This window comes from Vulpes lagopus, chromosome 12 (genome assembly GCF_018345385.1).
Source record: "Vulpes lagopus strain Blue_001 chromosome 12, ASM1834538v1, whole genome shotgun sequence".
NCBI classification, from domain to species: domain Eukaryota; kingdom Metazoa; phylum Chordata; class Mammalia; order Carnivora; family Canidae; genus Vulpes; species Vulpes lagopus.
This window is the reverse complement of record NC_054835.1, coordinates 15,351,344-15,373,549: the sequence shown is the minus strand read 5'-3', so window position 1 is coordinate 15,373,549 and position 22,206 is coordinate 15,351,344. Positions and strand designations below refer to the sequence as shown.

At 53.5% G+C, this 22,206-nt stretch overlaps 1 protein-coding gene across 1 annotated transcript in view; it reads right to left on the bottom strand.

The window, feature by feature from the left end:
- Positions 1-389: 389 nt before the first annotated feature.
- Positions 390-22,206, bottom strand: part of RTN4RL1 (reticulon 4 receptor like 1) — a 71,769-nt gene continuing 49,952 nt past the window's right edge. The window contains exon 2 of the mRNA XM_041726944.1: positions 390-3,480. Coding sequence (XP_041582878.1) covers positions 2,156-3,480 — 1,325 coding nt within the window. The 3' untranslated portion in view covers positions 390-2,155. The remainder of the gene's footprint in view (positions 3,481-22,206) is intronic.

Here is a 22,206-nt window from a genome sequence, read left to right as displayed (position 1 = left end):
ACTCCTGAGCCCTCGAAGATTCGACAGCTCTGCTGCTGCGGCTGAGGCTCTTGGGAACAGGCCAGGAAGGATCCAGGACCAGCCCACTCCAGGAAGAGCCACAGAGATTGGGCCGACCCAGCACAGCCAGAGTTGTGGGAAGTGAGTCATGTTCTATGAGGGTGAGGGAAGAACCATGGAGCAGAGAACGTGTTTGTGTGTGTGTGTGTGTGTGTGTTCGCACGCGCGTGCACACATGCATCCCAGTGAGTCAGTGTGCCCCTGCCCCATATGGCTCCTCCTGCCAACAAACGTGCTGTGCCCGGCCAGCCTCACCCACCCCCACAAAAGCCTGGGATCTGCCACCACTTCGGGAATGCAGGGTTAGGAAATGAGAAACAGAGTTCTTGTCCAAGAGAAATTTTTTTATTATTACTTTTCTTTCTTAATTGGATTCGGTGTTTCTTGCTCCTCACACACATCCTCTCTGGTGGGAAATTCAGGTTTGTGCAAAGCTCAGAGGAGATGGTGCCTGCTGGGGCACTGGCCAGCAGCATAGCCAACCTTGACCGGGGTCACTGTCCCCTATCTGGGCTTCCCTGCTCCATTTCCTGCATGTTCCCACTCCTGACCCCTGAGTGTGGCCCAACCCCTCTGCCTCTGCCTGTCCCTGGGCATCTGCAGAAGGGCCAGGCGGGATGGGGCCTTCGTAATGCAGAAGTGCCTGAGATGGTTCTCGAAATGCCCTCTTTGTCCCCCTTCTGCTAAGGCCACCTGATGCTTTCCCTCCTGCCGCCTACACAGGATCCTTGCTGGGATGGCCATCAAAGAGCCTCAAGGAAAAATTCAGCAGTTGAGCCATGCTGGAGGCCTGGGCTCATGCCCGGAGTCTCCCAGGCCTGTCCAGACCGTTGCTGGCAAAACGCTAGGCTGATGACACTGCCCAGCCTGTTGGGCTAACACTGTGGACGCTATCTGCCCGTCGACAAAAAAGACCCTAAGCCCCTCCTTTCCCTTCTCCATCCAGTCCGTCCCCAGGGCCTGGCTCCCTGATGTCCAATGAGCTGCTTCTGGCTTCTCACCTTGACGATAACACCTACAGTGAGGGTGACAGGGTGCTCTGGGGTGGCAGCCAGACTTGTGTTGCATATAAAAACAAGGTGATGCTCTAAACATATAAGAAGATTGGTCCCCTGAAGTGATTCTTGCTGCCTCCCCTTCTTCTCCATGGCTCTTCCCACTCACCCTTTGCCCTAGGCCCTGGCAAGCCCAGGTTACACGGGGACTATTGTTGCCAAGTTGAGATTCTAGACAAAAATCCTCTCTTTTCTTGCTAGAAATCACCAATACAATCCTTAGTTCAACAGATAATAGTTTTCCACATAGTTTATAAACATGAGAAGACATACAGTTTGGTAGGAGAGTGGGGCAGGAGACCTGTGCACTTGTGTGTATATATATGTAGAGAGTGTGTATATATTTATAAGTGGACATAGTTATAAAACTGCACCTCCTGTGAGAAACTCACTGCACTTGATGCAGTTCTAAATTTCAGCCTCTGATGCTCTTTCCTTTGGTAATTGGTTCTTGGAGCCCAGCAGCTGGGCCTAGGTCAGGGTTGCCTGAGACATCAGGAATGAGAGGCGTTATCCCCAAGGAAGGGACTAAGGGTTGGATTCAGGGCAGGTTGACTATGTGGCCTCAGGCAAGAGCGAAAATGCCACCTGCCCCTGTGCTCCCAGATGGCTGGTCTACCCAGCCTCTTGGGTGAGCCTCGTCTGTTCTCTGAGTCCTGCTTCCTCCGGGAATGGTGGGGAGCCCTTCAGACCCCTCCAACGACCAGGATTCCACAGAGCCCAGCTCCTGCGGGGCACTGTCCCATTGTTGCTAATGAAGGCTTCCTTTTGCGTGCTTTAACCACCTTGCTGGATGGATGCTGTCCATGGGCGTTCAGCAGGGCCTGGCTGGGACAGCTGGGTTGTGATGTACTAATCCCTTCCCACTCAGAGCTGTACACTTTGGGTTTATAATCCACTGGGCAGGGCCCAGAGAGCAGCCAAAGGCTATACCAGCCTTTGCCTGAAACCCAGCAGATCCTCCACTTGTTAAAAAAAAGAAAAGAGATTCTGTTCCTTGGTGGATACGTGGCAGTGCTGGCTGCTGGCGCCCCAGGTCCTCAGCGGAGAGTGACCACCAGCCCCAGTATCCAGGCCAGGAGGGAGGCTCCCAGGGAACTGCCCGAGGAAGCCTGCTGCACCCCGCTGGGGGCACGGATGGGGGTCCTGCGGGCACACTTGCCCCTCCTCTTGGGCCGCATGGTGGGCATGATGTCAAAGCTGAACTTGTGCTGGTAGTCGGGTGCGTAGTCCTGCAACTCGGAGGCCTGCTTCCCGGTGCCCGCCTTGGACACCTGGTTGCGGTTCCTGTGGCTGGTGCAGTTCTTGCCCGGCTTCCTGTAGCCTGGGCGGGAGCCGGGCAGATGGCCGTGTGCGTGGCCCCTGTCCCTGGCAGGGCCGCGGGCCGGGTAGTGCTCCTTCCGGGCAGCCCTGTCGGTGGTGGTGAGCGTGTGAGACTTGATCTGGTGCGGGGATGCCGGCCCCGTGCAGTTCCGGAAGTCGTCGGCCCTCAGCAGCTTCAGGTCCTGGCCCTGGCGGGCGTCGGGGGACGCACAGGGGACCGCAGAGCTGGAGCCGCGGAATCTGCGCAGCCATTCCCACAGGGAGCGCGCCCGGCAGCCGCAGTCCCACGCGTTCCCGTTGAGGCGGAGGAACTCCAGGGCCCCCAGGGGCGCCAGACAGTCGCCCTGCAGCTCAGAGAGGCTGTTGTTGAAGAGAAAGAGAGTGGTCAGCCTGCGGAGGTCGTGGAAAGCCTTGTGGTGCACCCACTGCAGCTGGTTCTCGTGCAGCAGCAGCCGGTCCAGGTTCACCAGTCCCCGGAACGTGTCCTGGCCCAAGCTCCACAGCTTGTTACCGTGGAGAAACAGGTGGCTGAGGTTGACCAGGTCCACAAAGATGTCGTCCTGGAGGTACTCGATGTGATTGTCCTGCAGGTAGAGGTACTGCAGGCTGTGCAGTCCGCTGAAGATGCCCGCCGGCAGGGCGCTGAGCCCACACTTATAGAGGTAGAGGGCGTGCAGCTTCACAAGGCCCTGGAAGGTCTCTGGCGCCAGCGTCCGCAGCTGCCGGTTGTCGCCCAGGTCCAGCTCCTCCAGGTGCACGAAGCCCTCGAAGGTGTTGGGGTCGATGAAGGTGATGTTGTTGGAGTAGATCCACAGGGTGACCATAGCGGGGCTGAAGTGGCCCTGCTGGAGGAGGGTGATGCGATTGTTCTGCAGGAAGATGCGCTCGCTGTCCTCCGGGATGCCCTCGGGGATGGCGGCGAAGTTGTGCGCCTGGCAGCTGACGGTCATGGGGGCCGGGTAGCACACGCAGTCCCGCGGGCAGCCGCCACCCAGGGGCAGCTCCCCCGCTAGCAGCAGCAGCAACAGTTCCACACAGCACCCTGGCGGGGAGAGAGAGCACAGCCAGGTCAGGGTGGGCCGGGGTTGGGGGGTGGGGTGGGGGGGTGCGGGGCGGGAGGCGGGGACGGACGGACGGACCGACTGACCGACCGACGGGAAGCGGGGCTGGTGGGCGCGCCCCCAGCCTTAGGCCAGGCTCTGTCCCGGGCTGTGCCTAACTCAGTGGTCTGGGATCGGAGGCCCCTGGGGGAGGCTCCTGCTGGGGGGAAGGCAGGGGTCAGGCCCAAGGCGGCCCCCCCCCCCCCCAGTGAGATCGCACTCTGGCGCCCCACCCCTGCCGAGGGTTCTAGCCCCCGCCGCCCCAGCTACTGCGAGGAGAGCTCGGGGCGCGCTCTGGGCGCCCGCAAGGTACCCTCAACCCCGCCCCTAAAACCTAGCCCCGCCCCCTGGCTCTCTCACCCGAGCTGGAGTGGGGGTCACAACCCAGGGCCGGGGCAGCCAGCTCTGGTTCCCGTCCCAGCTCTGTCACTTGCTCTCATAACAGCACACGATCACAGAGTGATTCAGACTCCGGGTCTAACAAAGTAAATATATGGAGGCCTGGAGAGTCTTTTTATTTATTCTAACAAAGCACGCATGCAAGGGACGCCTGGGTGGCTCAGTGGTTGGGCGTCAGTCTTCGGCTCAGGTCGTTATCCTGGGGTCCCCAGATGGAGTCCCGCATCGGGCTCCCCGCAGGGAGCCTGCTTTTCCCTTTGCCTGTATCTCTGCCTCTCTCTCTGTCTCTCATGAATGAATAAATAAAATCTTAAAAAAAAAAAAAAAAAAGGGACCCCTGGGTGGCTCAGCGGTTAAGCGTCTGTCTCTGCCTTTGGCTCAGGGTGTGATCCTGGTCTCGGGATCGAGTCCCACATCGGGCTCCCTGCAAGGAGCCTGCTTCTCCCTCTGCCCCTCTCTGCGTATCTCTCATGAATAAATAAAATCTTTTTTTTTTTTTTTTAAGAAAAACTCATGCAAGACACCAAAGTTCATCTCAAAAGATGTCTCATTATGGTGCCTCCTGTGACAGCTCACAGTGTGCCTCAGTTTCCTGGTTTCTAAATAGTACTAGTTGTCCCTTGCGGTGCTGTGAGGATGCGTGAAGGGGACACTCATGTGTGGAGGACTGGGGGAGACACCGGGGCTGCCTGGCTTTGGGCCCCCAAGGCGCCACCAGAGTGAGGTTGCCCCCCATTGGGTCCACCTTCTGGCCCCTCTCCTCTCCCCACCTCACTCCCAGGCTGTGTGCTCCCAGGCTGTGGTTGTAAACCAGGCCCTGCCTCTCGACTAGCCGACTGTCCAGAGCATTTCCTCGTAGCTTCCCTCTAATTGGGCATTAATTAGGCATTCGTTAATGGATCCTTAAAATAATTTATTTTCGGATGTGTCCAGCCTGTGGTCGGATAATAGCCCCGTGCTCATTATCTGAGCAGCCTCATTAAGGAGGATGATCATTACCTGCCTTTTCCCAGGGTCGCAGCCGCCCCGGGCTGCCCGGCAGGCGCGCCGGCGAGTGAGGACAGGCTCCAGGCGGGTAGACTCCCACCCTGCAGGGCCAGGCAGCCATCTCCTCCCTGCCCAGGTTGGCCTCTTGCCCGTCCCTTCCAGCTTGGTCAGCCGGGCCTCTCCGGAGAGGCTGGGGCAGGAGGCAGCTCAGTGGATTCCTGCTGTCAGCTTGGCCCAAGCGCGTAGGAAGAACCAACACCCCCCACCACTCCGACCGGCCGGCTCCCAGCCTCCCAGCCTCCCCCCAACCCCAGGCCAGGCTCCCAGGCCTGCTGCCGCCCTAGCCTCCTGGCCAGTCTGGGGCAGGCCTAGCCACCACTGCCACCCTGTCATTCTTGGCAGAAACAGCATCGTAAATAAGTGACAGTTCCCAGCTGTTGGGAGTTATGGGCTCCCAGAGAGTGGCAGCTGCTTCCCGTCCCCCTGTAATCACCCGGCTTCCACCAAACGTTTCCAACATAAAAATCATCGCATATAATTTCGTTTTTGCATAATTGGGTTCAGTTGTGATTTCAGAGCAATTATGACCTCGGTGGCGGTGGCGGTGGCAATGCAGCTGTGAGGACCCTTTCTGGGAAGGGCCACACTTTATGTGGTTCCTGCAGTCTCAGTCACCACTACCACTGGACAGCCTGCAGGCTAAGCCCGAGGCTGGTGCCTCCTCACCCTCAGTTTCCCTCTCTGTAACACGGGTAGGAGATGATTGCTTTGCCAGTGTGCCCCATGTGGAGGCTGGGGTCTGACCTCCAGGCTCTCGCTGCCCACCTCAGTTTGGCAGGGGGTCCCAGCTGTGCAGGGGGAAGCAAGAGCATGAGGGGCCAGGAGCCTGGACCCCAAGCCCCAGCTGACTGTCAGGGAGCCTGCGAGATGCCTTGAGCCTCCAAGGCCTGGGTTAGGAGGAGGGAGAAACACATGCTGGCTTCCACAGAGACTGACACCCCTTTTCCTCTCAGCTGGCACCCCTTACCCCTACCCAGGCTGCTGTCTCCCAGGAACCTTGCCCCAGGGCAGCGCGCCCACCCTGCCGCTCTGGGGGAGTCCAGGGTGCCCCTCCCAGCTCACAGGCATTCACAGCACTCACTGTGTTGAAGGGGACCAGGCCACGAGCCATGTTTGTGGGACACAGTGCCACAGCAGACCTGTGGGGGTGGTGCTGCAAAGAAAAAGGCTTTTCCCGCCCTTCAGTCTGGCAGCAGAGAGACACTGGCCATGGGGGCAGGGGTAAGCTGTGTCAGGCTCAGCACTAATACCACTCCATATTTGTGCAGCTTATGAAGTTTACAAGTGCTTCTGCTTGTGCTCTTCTGATCCTCGGCATTACTGTGTGGTGGTAGGGGGGGTTCTCCTGCCCCTTGGCCTGGATGGGGGCAGACAACCTTCTACCTGCTGTTGTGGCTATGTCTCTGTAAGGTCCTGGAGTTGGGCTTCTCTGAAGTGTCCCCAGAGAAGCTAGGGCCTCATAGAGAGCCATAACCCGTCCTTAGGTGCCCCAGGGAAGGTGGGGGATCAGGGAAACTAGGTGGAGATCCTAGTTTGGGTGAAAAAAACCAAATGTCCATAAATCTAGGCTGAGCAGCCAGCATATGAACACACTTCGGCAGGTGTGTGGGGTAAAGGTGGCCCCAGGGCAGGAGCCTCCTATGCACTTTCTATGAGAAGGGTCCAGAATGGATCCCTGGTTGGCTCAGCGGTTTGGAGCCTGCCTTCGGCGCAGGGCATGATCCTGAAGTCCTGGGATCGAGTCCCACATCGGGCTCCCTGTGTGGGGCTTGCTTCTCCCTCTGCCTGTGTCTCTGCCTCTCTCTCTGTCTCTTGTGAATAAATGAATAAAATCTTTAAAAAAAAGGGGGGGGGGCGCAGAAGGAGGCAGGGACCCCAGCCAACCACTTGGAGCTCTCTCCATCCTTCAGTACTGCCCAGCTGCCAGGGATCCAGGCCAGGGATGCTGCCCTTGCACTACCCCTGCCTCCTTTCACTGGGCACTGGGATGGGTTTCAGCTGAATCTGCTTCTCCACCTTGGAAGCTGGTCCAATCTTCAGGGGCCTGGACCAGCCCTCCCAGCCAAATTCACCCACCTCCTGCACCCCTGCCGGAGCCAGTGGGTGCCCTGATCCTGGATCGTCACCCTGTCACCCTGCCAGGTTTCTTCCCAGGGAAGCTGGTATTCCCGTCACTGTAGCTCCTCCTGTGTCCCTTCCATGAGCTGGTGGGAGCTCTGACCCACTGATTGCCTGATTAATTTACTAACAATGAGGCTGATGCCTTTGCCATGCACTTTAGGATTGCAAATTAGCAGCCACGTTAAGTCTCTGTGGAGGAGACTTGCACCCCCTCCCATCTGCCTCCTCAACCCTCTCCTGGGTGGGGCAGGGGTTGCTCTGACTGAGGGGGCTGAAGAAAGCACAGCTGGGCCTCATCCTCACTTCCTCTGGCTCTCTTCCTCTCTCCTCCAGGACTGCACCCGACTGACTGCTCCGCTGTTCCCAAACCTCATGGCCTCCCACACATCTGAGCTCACCTGAGGCTCTGCAGCCTCATTCATTCCTTCCTCCATTTAATCCTTGCTCTGAGCCCTGGAGTGTCCTAAGTGCTAGGGCAGGGAGGAGCCTTGGGTTGAACTGGGCAAGCCCTCAGGGGTTCATTAGCAGATAGGGGCACTCCCAATCCCAGGCAGTCTGGCCAGGTGCCGGGGCCCAGAGTAGGCACCTAAGGGTGTGTGTAGGGGAAGCTCAGGGAAGGTCCTGCTGCCCCTATGCTACCTCCTCCACAAAACCTTCTGCTCCTCTACTTGTGTGCTTGTGAATGGTCCTGTGGGAGCCGGACCTGGCAGGATGGGTGGGAAGGGCATAACAGACAGAAGGCACAGCATATGCAAAGGCACTGAGGTGGGAAAACAGGCACTGTGTCCCCATCTTACACCAGACGCCTTCTCTAAGTAGCCAGAGCTCCCAAAGAAGCTGTAACACCAGCTCTGCTAGGCTGGGGAAACCCAGGCCTGGGGAGGCCAGAATGGTGCCCAGTGAGACTAGTACTGACAGGACCTCTGGTCCAATCCCAGGCCACATGGCCAGAGTGGCAGGCGTGGCAGCCTGTCCACCCTGGAAGCAGGAGGGAACAAACCAAGGAGGACCCTGTCCTAAACACGCAGTAGGTTCTTTATATGGAATCCTCACACCACCACACCATTGCAGAGGAAATGAAGCACACGGAGGGAAGAGACTGGTTAAGGCCACACGACTGGTGAAGGGGGTGGTGGAACAGGCCTCATCCCCTGACTTCAAATCCAGGAGATCCCCATTGCATGGAGAAGACCAGCCTCATCTGAGGGCTGAGCAGCCCTCTCTGGCCCCAAGGTCTCAGCCTCCCTCTGACCTGAGTCTGGAACCTGTGGCACCAAAGGGGCCACCTTTCCCTACACCTGTGCATGGACAGCCCTGTGGACTGGAATCCCCTAAAGGCCCCTGGGCAGGTCTCTCTGAGCCTTGGAGACTTGTCAGCCATGTGGCCAATCCTGGCTCTGCAGCCCCATCCTCCCTCTGAACAGGGCTGTGCTCCCCCCCACCCCCGCCCTGCCCCAGCCTTGCCAGCTGCTCTTCCCCAAGCTAATCAATGCTAACCAAATGGCTCCGCTGGTCACATAACAGCCTCAGGCCAGGCTGGCTGCGCTCACAGAGCTACTGGTGCCCCAGGCCACTTGGCACTGCCCCTCCATGCCACACCCAAGTGCAGGCCACTCCCCATAGCATCGCCCCCGCCCTGCCCCCCAGCCTAGCCCAGCCCTGGAGACAAGGAAGCTAACCCAGGGAAGCTCGGCTTCCCTGCTTGTCCCCCACTGAAGATGCCTGTGACACAGGCACCTAGATGCCTCCTCTACGTCTCCATCTGGCAAACACAGTCTGTCCAAAGGTGAGCTGCTGCTCCTCCACCCCCTCAGCCTCCTCCACATGCATCTTCTCTGAGGGTGGCACCTTCATTCTGGCTGCTCAGGCAGGAACCTCAGAGTCATGCCAACTCCTCTCTCTCACCTCAGACCCAATCTGCTGGGAGTCCTGTGGGCTCAGTTTCAGAAGGTACCCAGAGTCCACCCATGTCTCTTGGCCACCACCGCAACCTGGGCCCCCACCATCTCTCACTTGGCCTACTGCCATAGTCCCCAGGGGTCCCGGGGCTCCCATGCTTGCCCCTACATGTCTGCTAACACCGCAGCGTGAGGGGGAGTCAGAGCGTGGGACCCCTCTGCTCAAGCCCTCCTTGGCCCCATGGTGCTAAGATCCTCTGGTCTTTCCAAGAGCCCTGGCCACAGCCTCTCCTTCCTCTCCCTTCCCTCCCTCCCCCAGCCTCTTCTTGCTCTTCTACACGTGCTGGGTGTGTCCTGCCTCCAGCCTTTTGCTGCTCTCTCCTCCTGGAGCACTGCCTGGGATATCTGCTGGGCCCTTGCCCTCACCCCATCGGTGTGAAGGGGGCAATAAACCCCCTTCGGGTCTCTCCCAGGGTCACCTTCTCAGTAGACTTTCCCCTAAAGTAGCAGCCTACTTTAAATGGGCTCCTTCCCTGTTTTACTTTTCCCCTTAACACTCATCCCTTTTTTTTTTTTAAGATTTTATTTATTTATTCATGAGAGATATATATAGAGAGAAGCAGAGACATAGGCAGAGGGAGAAGCAGGCTCCCTGCAGGGAGCCTTATGCAGGACTCGATCCCAGGATGCCCAGGATGCCGGGATCATGACCTGAGCCAAAGGCAGATGCTCAACCACTGAACCATTCAGGCTTCTCAACATTCATCCTCTTCTAATATATTATTTCATTTATTTATTTATCTTGTTCCTTTTCTGTCCCCTCCTGCTGAGTGTCAGCTCTACAAGGGTAGTGATTTTCTCTGGTGTGTTCCCTGCTGTGCCCTTAGCCTCTAGAACAGTGCTGGGAACATAGTAGATGCTCAATAAACATAGTGGTTCTAGTTAGTACTGAGGCCTCTGGTAAGAGCAGACTCAGTTGTGGCTCATGCTCTCTTTCTCTTTCTCTCTCTCTCTCTCGGGCCCCTGGGCCATCATAGGGGTGACAGGTGGTGGGAAGAGTTCTGCAAGGGAAGATACACACCAGGTCTGTTCAAGGCATGGGGCAGGTGACCAATGCAGCTTTGCCTGGGACTCGGGGCTTTCCCAGGACTTGGGACTTCCAGTGCTAAAACCAGTATGTCCCAAACAAACCAGGACAAGTCAGTCACCCTACCCTATTTGAGGCGGAAACTGTGCCTCCCTTCCAAAAAACCAAAATCTCTGGGCACGGGAAGGGGAGGGGACTAACTGCATGTTTACTGGTGTGTGTACACACAGCCATGTATGCACGTGTATGCAGAAGCTACGTATGTGCACGGATGTGTACAAGCATGTGTTTGTCTCTGGAGGCCACCAAGAGGGCTGGCAGCCTGGGCCTTTTCATCCTGTAGTATCCCTGAACTCCAGCCCAGAGAGGGGGCCTGGTCTATGGTATCCCCATCTTATCTCGGCACTCGCTCAGGCTTTGCCTTTAGCTCCTGCTCTCCTGACACTCTCCACTACATGCCTACTCCAGGGTCACCCTCAGCTGGGAAGCAGGTGGCCCCTCATCGGAACAGTCCTTGGCTTTTATCTGCTGTGGCTCACCCCCTGTATGGGCCTGGCCGGGATGCCGTGCTAAGTGAGCTGCCAAGCTCTCGGGGGTCTCTCTAGAATAACCTCAGGCTGCCCATCTTTGCCTAGCTGCCTGGCTTTGGGACTGGCCCCTCTGGGAGCACATTTTAGCTGGGCAACCTTGAGCGGGTCACTAAGCCTCCAACGCCTCGACTTTTCAGTCCCGGAACTAGGAGGCAGAGCACTTGCTTAGTGGGTGTTGGAAGTGAGGCTGTGCCCCTGAATGGTAGACCAGGGGGAGCTGAGGAGGCATTCCCAAGGGTGATGAGTGTGTTCCTGGTGCCATTATCAAAGGAGCTGCCTCTCACCCCCTCAGGACTCTCCCCAGCCCCCCATGGTATGGCTTTCACCATACCAACCCTGGCGCTCCTAGGACCCAGAGGCCTGACAGAGGGACCTGACAGATCAGACACTGAGTCGGGGCCCAGACCCAGGTTCTAGTTCCTTCCTTGCCAGGACTTGGCTGCCCCAAGGGCACAGCAGATGGGGATGGGGTCTTGACCTATCTGCTTTGCCCTTCCTCCCAGTCTGTCCATCCCCATCTGGAGCTGCCAGCTCCCTGCAGAATGCCCCGGGTGTTTGGGCTCTGCCTTCACCTCGAGAAGCCCCTCTGGGACTCATAAGATATGTCCTGTGTTACTCAAATTTGCTACTTGGTTTGGGGGCACCCAGAATCTGGGCTGTGGCAGCCCAGGGCTGAGGGCCAAGGGCCTCTGAGAGCCAGTCCCACCCAGGAGGTTTTGAGAAGGCTCTGATCCTGCCTCCTCCCTCCAAAGCCTGGAGCCTACTTCTCTCCCCCAGAACCACAGTGAACTATAGACCCACCTGCACCCAGGCAGGTTCACTGGAACAGGAGTGGTATCTTAGGTGTGTCAGGTGGGGCAGGTGAACCTCCCTGGGCCTAGGACAAGCCTCAGGGGCAAGCATCTCACTGAGGGGATGTGAGGGAGAAAGAGTAGGGGGGATCTACCAAAGTCCTACCTGGCATTGGCAGACACAAAACAGGAGATGGGACCCAGCCTTTGAGAAGCAGGTGCAGAACTCTCTTCCAGGAGCCCTTGTTCCTAGTTTCTGGAACAGCCACCCTTCCTTGTTCTCAGTGAAAGGCCTTCAGAACTCACACCCGGGGTATCGATCAACCTGTTCTGAATCTGTCCCCTAACTCCTCCATTCATATGAGAACAGCTCTGTGCTTGGTGCTGCAATGGTAAGATCCAGCTCCTTAACCATTCTTACAGAGTCTACACATTCTCACAGGGAGATGATTAAGCAAAGGGAACAGACAAGACCAAACTGACAAAGGGTGGTAAACACTGGGGACACAACGAGGGGGTAAGGACTGAGACAAATGGGAGGACTGACATTACTTTTTTTTTTTTTTAAGATTTATTTATTTATTTTATGATAGACATAGAGAGAGAGAGGCAGAGACACAGGAGGAGGGAGAAGCAGGCTCCATGCTGGGAGCCCAGCGCAGGACTCGATCCCAGGACTCCAAGATCGCACCCTGGGCCAAAGGCAGGTGTCAAACCGCTGAGCGACCCAGGGATCCCCCTGACATTACTTTTGAGCCCATGAAATGCCTCCCTGAGCAGCAGCACCTGAGTTGAAACATAAAGGAAAGGAAAGGAAGGAGCCAAGGAACGGAAGGAACAGCAGGTGCAAAGGCCCTGGGACAGGACCAAACTTGGTATAGATGAGGGAAGACGGGAAGGGTAGGAGATACAGTCAGAAAGGTAGGAGGCAGGCTTTGTAGGGCCTTGAAAGCCTCAGTTGAATCTGGATCTAATTCTAGGTGTGGTGAGCAGCCACGAAGAGCCTGAAGTGGGAGTAATATGATGGGATTTGGGGGGCTGCTACTGGAGCACTGATTTGGGGTGGGGCAAGAGATGGGGCAGGGTCATGGAGTCAGAGAGCAGCAGACAGAATGAGAAATGTTTAGGATGTAGAATTGGCAGGATATATGGTTGGACCAGTATGAGGGATGGGGGAGGGAGGGTCATGGGGTGGCTCCAGAGCACAAGGGTGCAGTGAGACAGGAGGAGCCTGGGAAAGCAGGCATAGGGGCTGACAAGAGCTCCATTTAGGACACACAAAGTCTGCAGAGCCTTGCAGAGATGTTTAACTGGTGGAAGCTGGATGTGCCACACTGGAGGTGAGAAGCACACTTGGGAGTCATGGGCACAGGGACGGTATTTAAATCTGTGGGAATGGATGAAGTCACCCGTCAAGGGAAGGGATACAGCAGGATTGAAGCCTCTGGCAACACTATTCTAGAACATAAAGGAGAAGGAATGGCCAGTGATGTCAAAGGAAAGCCATGGTGTGTGGTGTGACCGAAGCCAAGGGTGTTTCAAGAAGGAGAGTGGACTTGGCTGTGAGGAGGGAGAGTTCATGTTGAGGGCTGGTTTGTAACACGGAGGTAACTGGTGATGCCAGAAAGTTCATTTCTAGGAGAAAGGTAGGGGCAGAATGCCTATTAGAGTGGGGAGAAGAGTGGATGGGAGACAGCACTGTGTCAGGACAAGTTAGGGCGTGCTAATGTAACAAGTGGCCCCGGGTCTCATTGGCTTACAAGAGAGGCTGGCTTCTCACTGAGGCGGGACAGCAGAGGCTCTGCTCAGGGATATGGGTGGAGAACACATCCTCTACCATGGACCCTGCCTGTCTCATGGCAGAGGGGGACAGAGGCCATGGCCAACTACCAGCTTTTGTTGCACGTAGCACACAGCACTTCTGCGGGTGTTTCATTGGTCAGAGTCAGTCACATGGCTCAGCCTGTCCTGAACCAGACAGAGAAGAATCCTGGGGGGGGGGGGGGGGGGGGCGTGGTGGTGGCAGGGAACAGTGTCTGGGGGGCCCTGGGGGCCAGTCATTCAGAAACTTTGCTGTGGAGAGGGCAGAGAAACAGGGCAGCCCCTGCCTGGAGGGATGTAGAGTCCTGAGAGGTTGTTGTTGTTTTTAATCATTTATTTATTTCTTTTTAAGATTTTATTTATTCATTCATGAGAGACACAGAGAGAGGCAGAGAAAGAAGCAGGCTCCCCGCAGGGAGTCAGATGCAGGACTCAATCCCAGTACCGTGGGATCACGCCCTGAACTAAAGGCAAATGCTCAACCACTGAGTCACCCAGGTGCCCGGGTTGTTTGTTTGTTTGTTTGTTTCTTTGTTTTTAAAGATTTTATTTATTTATTCATGAGAGATACAGAGACACAGGCAGAGGGAGAAGCAGGCCCCATGCAGGGAGCCCGACGTGGGACTTGATCCCGGGTCTCCAAGATCACACCCCAGGCTAAAGGTGGCGCTAAACCACTAAGCCACCAGGGCTGCCCCGGGTTGTTTGTTTTTTAAAGATGGAAGAAACTAGAGCTTGTTTGTGGGCATGATTTGGGAAGAGGGATGGGGAAAAAACGGGAGCAGTAGGAGTGGGAGGGCCAAAGAAATGGAGATCCAGAGTGCTGAAGAAACAGCTCTCCAACTGTGACGGAGGGACTCTGTGCAGATGACAGAATGACTTGGAATTAGCCCCCCAGGGCTCCTTTTCTCCCTGAAGTAAGAGGGCACATTAACGGAGAGCAAAGGTAGGGAGGAAGGCGGGAGTTTGAAGAGAAAGAAGACAGGATGAAGCGGGCATTCCAGTTGGTGGGAAGTCAAGCTATTCCAGTCACATGAGAGGTTTGTGGGGGACAAGGAGGTAGGTGTTTCCCAGTGCCCACTGCCCAGGCCTCTGCCCAAGTCCTCCTCACCTCCCGCTGGACTGCCGGGCCATCAGCCCCTGTGAGGAGGTCGGCTCACATCACTCCCCTGCTGACAACCATGCATTAGCTCAGCAAACATCCTCTGGGCGGGGCACCATGCCAGGAGGGCTCTGGGGACAAAAGACCCAGTTCCCGGTTTCCATAAGCTGACAGTCTTCCCCAGACACCTTCAGGATAGTATGATATGGACATCCTTCCTTGAAGATGGGCAAAGCCCGTAGCCCAGACTTTGAACTAGGAGTTAATGGCCTAATTAAGCTGGGACCAGTGGTTACAAGGATAACGGGAGTGGCAGAGCCTGTGTGGGTGGCAGCTGTGCCGGGAACATTGGAGGTCCAAGCAGGAAATGTCTGTCTTTATTTGGGGCATTGCTTCTGTTTGTGGAGCCCTCAACCCTTTGGGAGACTCTGTGGGTTACCTTTAAATTGATCTGCTTTTTTATTTAAATTAGTCAAGGCTTGGGGGTACCTGGGTGGCTCAGTGGTTGAGTGTCTGCCTTTGGCTCAGGGCATGATCCCAGGGTCCTGGGATTGAGTCCTGCATCTGACTCCCTGCAGGAGCCTGCTTCTCCCTCTGCCTGTGTCTCTGCATCTCTCTGTGTCTCTCATGAATGAATAAATAAAATCTTAAAAAAAAAAAAAAAAAAAAAAAACCAATTTGTCAAGGCTGGTTTGTCTGTTGCTTTCAAACAAGAATCCTCACTGATATGAGGACCCTCCAGCTGAGCACGGCTTGCAAGCCCATCCGTGGTCTGGCTCTGCTCCTCTCATTCCTGCTCTTCGCCCTCATCTCAGCTCAGAGGCTTCCTGTCCCCCCTTTCCCTGTCTTCTTACGGAAGCAGTTCCCCAAGTTCCCTTGGGAGGACCATCCCTTCTCCACTGCAGGTGATTCAGGAGACAGGGCTATCAATCCAGTGGCCTGGCTCAGCTAATTAAGAGTGTCTCCTAGGAATTCCAACCTGAACGTGAAGTCCAGTGACTCCACTTGAGCTGTATCACTCTGGTGGGGCCATCCTGGGGACACTGCCTAGTAGTTGTTTCCACCAAGACCCCCAGAGCCACCCTGGTTCTTGCCCTTCCCAGGCCTGGGTTGTTCAGCTTCTTCTCTGGGTCCCATTTTCTTTCTGCAGCGGCCCACCTAACACCCCACTTCTTGGCAGTCGGGTTCCATACTTCATTCAGCTACCAGGTAGTCCTAAGCTGTGGAGGAGCTAGCTAGACTCCTCCCCGGGGGTGGGGAGGGTGGGGGAGGCAGGCTCTATTAGTCTACGCCACTATCAGTGATTGGTTTAGATAGGACCATGTGATTCCATTCTGACCAATGAGACACCAAGAAAATCAACTGAAGGACTTGGAGGTGGGGCAATGCTCTTTGGGAAAGGAACGTAAGGAAGGGATGGATGTTCCCTTTTCTCTGAGTGTGTCTGGGCGAGGATGAAATGCCTGGTGCCTGGTGCCGATCCACTATCTTTGGGCCATGAGGGGACCTAAAGGCCTAAGGGCCAAAGCCAGCTTACCAAAGACTGTAGAGCGAAGAGACGGAGAGAACCTGGATCACAATGACCAAACTTCTTCTTCTTCTTCTTCTTTTTTTTTTTTTTTTTTTTAATATTTTCTTTATTTAGGGACGCCTGGGTGGCCCAGCGGTTGAGCGTCTGCCTTCGCTGTATGAATTCATGAGAGACACACAGAGAGGCAGAGACATAGGCAGAAGCGGGCTCCCCACGTAGAGCCCGATGTGGGGAATCGATACCCCGACCCCAGGATCACGCCCTGAGCCCAAGACAGACGCTCAACCCCTGAGCCGGCATCCCATAATGACCAAATTTCTCACAGGACATAATAATTCTTGTTATGGCCATTTTGATTTGGGTTTTCAGTGACAGCCCCAAAAACAACTTCCAGTGAGTTATTTTTCTTGCTTACAACCAAAGTCTAACTTAACGTACTTTAATGACTTGGCTCAGACAGTACCGATCCAGGAAGCCTCCCCAGACCTTTCCCTCCGGGTTAGCTCCCTCCGCCCCTCACTGCTGCCTCCTCTCAAGGCCCTCACCACTCTTAAAGTCACCTGCCTCCAACACCTGAAGTGTGGAACTGCTGGGGTGCCCAATTGGTGTATAGAGCTCATCCATACATGTGTGGAAAGTCAATGAATGAATGAATAAATGAATGAGTTAGCTGATGTAATTCTAGCCAAAAGCAAAGAAACCAGGTGCTTTAGTTAGCTGAGGCAGCCTTATTGTGGGTAGATGTAGATATAGGGTGAATTTTAGCAGACCGGGGCTCCTAGGTAGTTCAGTCAGTTAAGCATCTGCCTTTGGCTCAGATCATGATCCCAGGGTCCTGGGATTGAACCCCACGTCAGGCTCTCTGCTCAGTGGAGAGTCTGCTCTTCTCTCTCCCTCTTTCCCTCTCCTGCTCACGTTCTCTCTCAAATAAAATCTTAAAAAAAATTATTTTTTAGGAGCCAGAGGCCACCAGGTACCTCATGCTTAAGAGGATAAATGAGTTTATGAGGCATTTGAGGCCTTGCCTCACAGGTCTTTTCCTTCTGACCCCTGGGCAGAGTCTTGACTGGCCACTTAAGACCCCTGCAGGGAATGCTTCAAATGTATTTGTGATGTTCTGTATCTTAATCTAAGCAGTGGACCTGGGGATGTTAGTTTTATTATTCTCTATACCTTAAACATAATATATTTTGATGCATGCATTTAATATTTAATAGAAAATAAATCATGGAGGAAAAAAAAAAAGACATCTTGCAGAGTCTAGTTAAGAACCTCAGGTGTCCCAGGCCAGACTTGCCTCCTCCTCCCTACTATCCTGAGCCCTGCACTTTCTTCAGGGGCCTACCTCCAGCCAGCAGGAATACATTACAGCTTCTGACCCCAGGCCTGGGAGCTGTGACCCAGGGAAAAGTGGCATGGGCTTTCCATGTGGTCCCTAAGCCCTATTCTCCCCCCACCCCCCATAAGGTTTTTCTTTTTTCTTTCTTTTTTTTTTTTTTAAGGTTTTTCTTTAAAGTCATCCTTCATAGTTTTAGGGTTTTTTTTTTTTTTTTAAGATTTTATTTATTCATGAGAGACACACGGAGAGAAGCAGAGACATAGGCAGAGGGAGAAGCAGGCTCCACACAGGGAGAGAAGCAAGCCCCTCACTGAGGTGGGAGGCCAATGCGGGACTTGATCCCAGTACCCCAGGATCATGAACTGAGCCAATGGCAGACAATCACCAAGCCACCCAGGTGCCATTTATTTTATTATTTTATTTTATTTTATTTTATTTTATTTTTTAGTTTTATTTATTTTATTTTTTATAATTTTTTAAGATTTTATTTATTTATCCATGAGAGACACACACACACACAGAGAGAGAGAGAGAGAGAGAGGGGCAAAGACACAGGCAGAGGGAGAAGCAGACTCCATGCAGAGAGCGCAATGCAGGGCTCGATTCCGGGTCTCCAGGATCATGCCCTGGCCCGAAGGCAGCACTAAACTGCTGAGCCACCCGGGATGCCCTATTTTATTTTTATTATTTTTATTTTTATTTTATTTTTTATTTTTTTAAAGACTTTATTTATTCATGAAAGACACAGAGAGAGAAGCAGAGACACAGGCAGAGGGAGAAGCAGGCTCCACACAGGGAGCCTGATGTGGGACTTGATCCCCAGGACCCCAGGATCACGCCCGGGGCCGAAGGCAGGCGCCAAAACCGCTGAGCCACCCAGGGATCCCCCTATTTTAGTTTTAGAATAATACTTGCCAGTTGTGGAAAACATGGGAAGTAGACAAGTAAAAAGGAAAAAAAATCATCACAATCCCATTACCCTTGACAACCATTGACAGTGCCTTGCTTTGTTTTCTTTCTGTACTTCATTTATGTAGGGATATATAAAATAAAATAAAATAAAATAAAATAAAATAAAATAAAATAAAATAAAATAAAATAAAATATTTCACTTAAAGCTGGGAACCTGGGTGGCTCAGTGGTTGAGCATCTGCCTTTGGCTCAGGTCCTGATTCCAGGGTCCTGGGATGGAGTCCCACATCAGGCTCCCTGCTGGGAGTTTGCTTCTCCCTCTGCCTGTGTCTCTCATGAATAAATAAATAAAATCTTTAAAAATTTTTTTATTTAGAGCAATAAAACTGGGATCATGCTATATATGAGCTCTGTATCCTGCGTCTTCTGCTTAACTTAGACCATTCATCCATTCAGCAGCTCCCCAGGTGCCTACATCTGTGATGCTCTACAATAAGGCAGCTCAGCAGCCAGAGTGACCCCACCTCTCAGGAGAGTACAGTCTGAAACAGATACTTGTCAGATGATCACATCCATATATAATCACATCCTGAAAAGAGGAGTCCATAGAGAGAATCCACGTAGATATGAGGAATGTGGGGGCTGATCCCCTTGGCAGTGGGAGTGAGAAGGCTGGGAGAGTTTGAAGATTGAGAACTCCACTGGGAGGGTGGGGGTTGGGTTTCCAGCCAGAGGGAACAGCATGTGCTGAGGGCTTGGGCCAGAGGAAACACACAGTTAAGTAACAGAAGAATGATGTGGTAACAGGCATGATTTGTAGAACTGCAGAGTATCCTTCTGTATGGACAGATATAATTCATTTATCTGTGGAACATTTAGATTGTTTCTCATTTTTCACTGTTAGAAATCATCATGACAAAATTGGTTATATTAGTTGCCTCCTGGGAGGACTACTAGAAACTCAGGGATTAGGGAGAGGAGAACATCACTATATCCCTGTCAGGAACATTTGGTTTATCATCGTGTAAATGTACTTACTGATTCTTTCAAGAGCAAGTCAAACTAAACAATGTTGGAATGAACATCTTTATGCATAAAGTTTTGTCTGAATTTCTCAGGCTTTCTCTAAATCAGATTCATTGAGTTCAAGTCCCCTTGTTGCAAGACGACAAATCACCTTCCAGAAAGTTTAGTTCACAGAGCCTTATTCTATACCCAGAAGATCTCCAGTCATAGGGACTTTCAGAGACCCTACTCTTCCCCGTTGCCTTCCCAACTAAGAGCTACTCAAAAGAGACAAGAGAATGTGCCTCATATGGAGAGATCTCTGAGGCTGGGAAGCAAAGGAGATGAATGTGCGTTGAATTCCTCCCATGTGTTGGACTCATCCATAACTGGGGGTATCACATACACTCACTGTTCTAAAAAATTATTTTTTAAAGGTTTTATGTTTTATTCATGAGAAACAGAGAGAGAGGCAGAGACATAGGCAGAGGGAGAAGCAGGGCGTGATCCTGGAGACCCGGGATCGAGTCCCATGTCGGGCTCCCTGCCTGGAACCTGCTTCTCCCTCTGCCTGTGTCTCTGCCTCTCTCTTTCTCTGTGTCTCTCATGAATAAATACATAAAATCTTAAAAAAAAAAAAAAAGATTTATTTTAGGGGGGGGAAGGAGGCAGGGGGGGTGGTGGAGAGGAAGAGAGGGGGAGGGACAGAGGGAGAAGAAGAGGGAGAGAAGTAGACTTCCCGCTGAGCACAGAGCCCAGCTCGGGGCTCCATCCCACTACCCTGAGATCATGACTTGAGCCAAAATCAAGAGTCGGGCTCTTAATGGACTGAGCCACCCAGGTACCCCTAGACCTCTCTTTTGAGGCCACAGCTCTCTCATGGGCCCTCCTCGAGCCTCTCCCCCTGTGACCCAACAGGCAGCTCCCCTACCTCCCATGAACTGTGTCCTTGCTTCTTTGCCAATTACTTCATTCCTGTCCTTGTCTTCATTATTTCTTTTCTCTCCTGATCCCTCACACTCATGAGGCTGGGGAAATGGACAAGGTAGCTGGGGAAGGAAGTGGAAATTCTGTGTAATACCATCGTCTGTATCACAAAACTTGTCTTAAGTGCCAGCCCCAGGGATTTGCTGGAGTTGGTGTGACAGAGGTGGGGCTGAAGGTCAGATTAAATTGGACTAGTAACCCCAGGGGGATACTTGAAAGGGGTTGCTAAAGAAAGCGTTTCCGGCAGGAATGGAGCGGCAGGCAGCATGCGGGCCAGCCGGCCAGGTCAAGCCTGCTTAGCGGGGCTTGGTGGTGACAGGCTTGGGTTCACACGTCCTCCCCCGGAAACCTGAAATCTTGCCTCCCCCCCCCCCCCCAATAATGAGTTGGTATAAAAATGGATCTTGAATAAAATTGTCTGGAGTTTTCAAATTTCAAACTGCATTAGTCAAAATATATCAAATTTCCATGTACTGACTTACCACCTGCTCAAAATCTGATCCTTTTTCAGCTGGAATATATTGAAATATGAATCACCTCTCCTGAGAGGAAAAAGGGAAAAGTAGCAGAGGGAAGGCCCTTTGAAAATGTGCCTGTGGGTGAACTGCAATCCTGGGCTGCTTTGAGCCCCCCTGTCTCCCCTCAACAATGGTTGCTGGGTGGTCCCAGGCCTCAGCCACTTCCCCGTGAAGCCTGATTTCTTGCTCTAACCCCAGGGCTCTGGGCAGTCTGTGCCGCCCACTGCACAACATCATCATCTCAAGTCCTCCGATCGTTGGTGAGCACCAACGATGGAGGAGCATGGGTACACCAGAGACGCCAGTCCACACTCACATTGCCCAATCCAATAGTGGCATCTTTGTCACTCCCTCATCCACTCACCCTCTTCACAGCGCTGGACACAGCTGGCCCTCCCTTCTGGAAATATTTTCTTCTCTTTACTTTGGAGGCAGGGCTCTGCCTCTTTTTCTCCTACCTGGCTGGTTGCTCTTCTTGGTCTGCTCTGCTGGCCGTTCCTCCTCTGCCTCATCTCTGCATATCCCGGTTCCCCAGGGCTCAGCCTTGGGCCCTTCTATCTTCCACGGCCACACCTATCCCTAGCATCTCTCAGGGGTGCTCAGGTTTTAAGTACCATCTCCATGGGGCGGAAGAGCAGATATGTGTCTCATTCCCACTCCCCTGACCTAGCCTCCTGACCAGCCTCGACGTGCCCTCAAGGCGTTCCTACCCCCCTCACAGGCTTCCTCATCTTAGTAACTGACAGCTCCATCCTTTTGGTTGCTCAAAGTGAAAATGTAGACATCATTCCATATTTCTCTTTTTCCCCCTGTTCTTTTTCCCTTTAATCTATCAAGTCCCCCTGGCCCCCTACCCTTTAAATGGATCCCAAATCTGTCTTCCCAAGCTGCTGTCCTCCCTCCCCTGGACTGCGGCAGTGGGCTCCCTAACTGGTCTCCCTGCTTTTATTTCAGCTCCATCACCAACCGCAGCCCACACCACAGCCACAAGGATCTTCGAAAACAGTAAGAGCGATCAGGTTACTTTCCTGCTTTTGAAATCTCCCAGTGGCTTTCCATTGCACCAAACAAAATGCAAACTCCCTACCAACCCCCAGTGTCCTCCTGAGGGGCCCCCACCACCTCTCCAGCCCCACCCCAAACCCCCCATCCCTGGCTGCACTAGCCTTCCAGCATGGTCTTTTGTTTTGCTGTTTTATGGTTAAATACACAGAACATAAGATGTACGGTTTTAACCATTTTAAAGTGTACAATTCTGTGGCATTTAGTACATTCCCGATGTTGTGCAAACATCACCAGTATTGAGTTCTAGAACATTTGCATCATCCCAAAGAGAAATCCCATACCCATTAGCCATCATTCCCCATCTTCACTCCTCCCAGCCCCCGCCCCCCCCCCCCGCCCCGCCCTGGCAACCATTAATCCGATTTCTGTCTCTGTGGATTTACCCAAGCTGGATATTTCATACAAACAGAGTGATATAATGTGTCTGTCCGGGAGGTTTCGTACTGCCTGTCCCT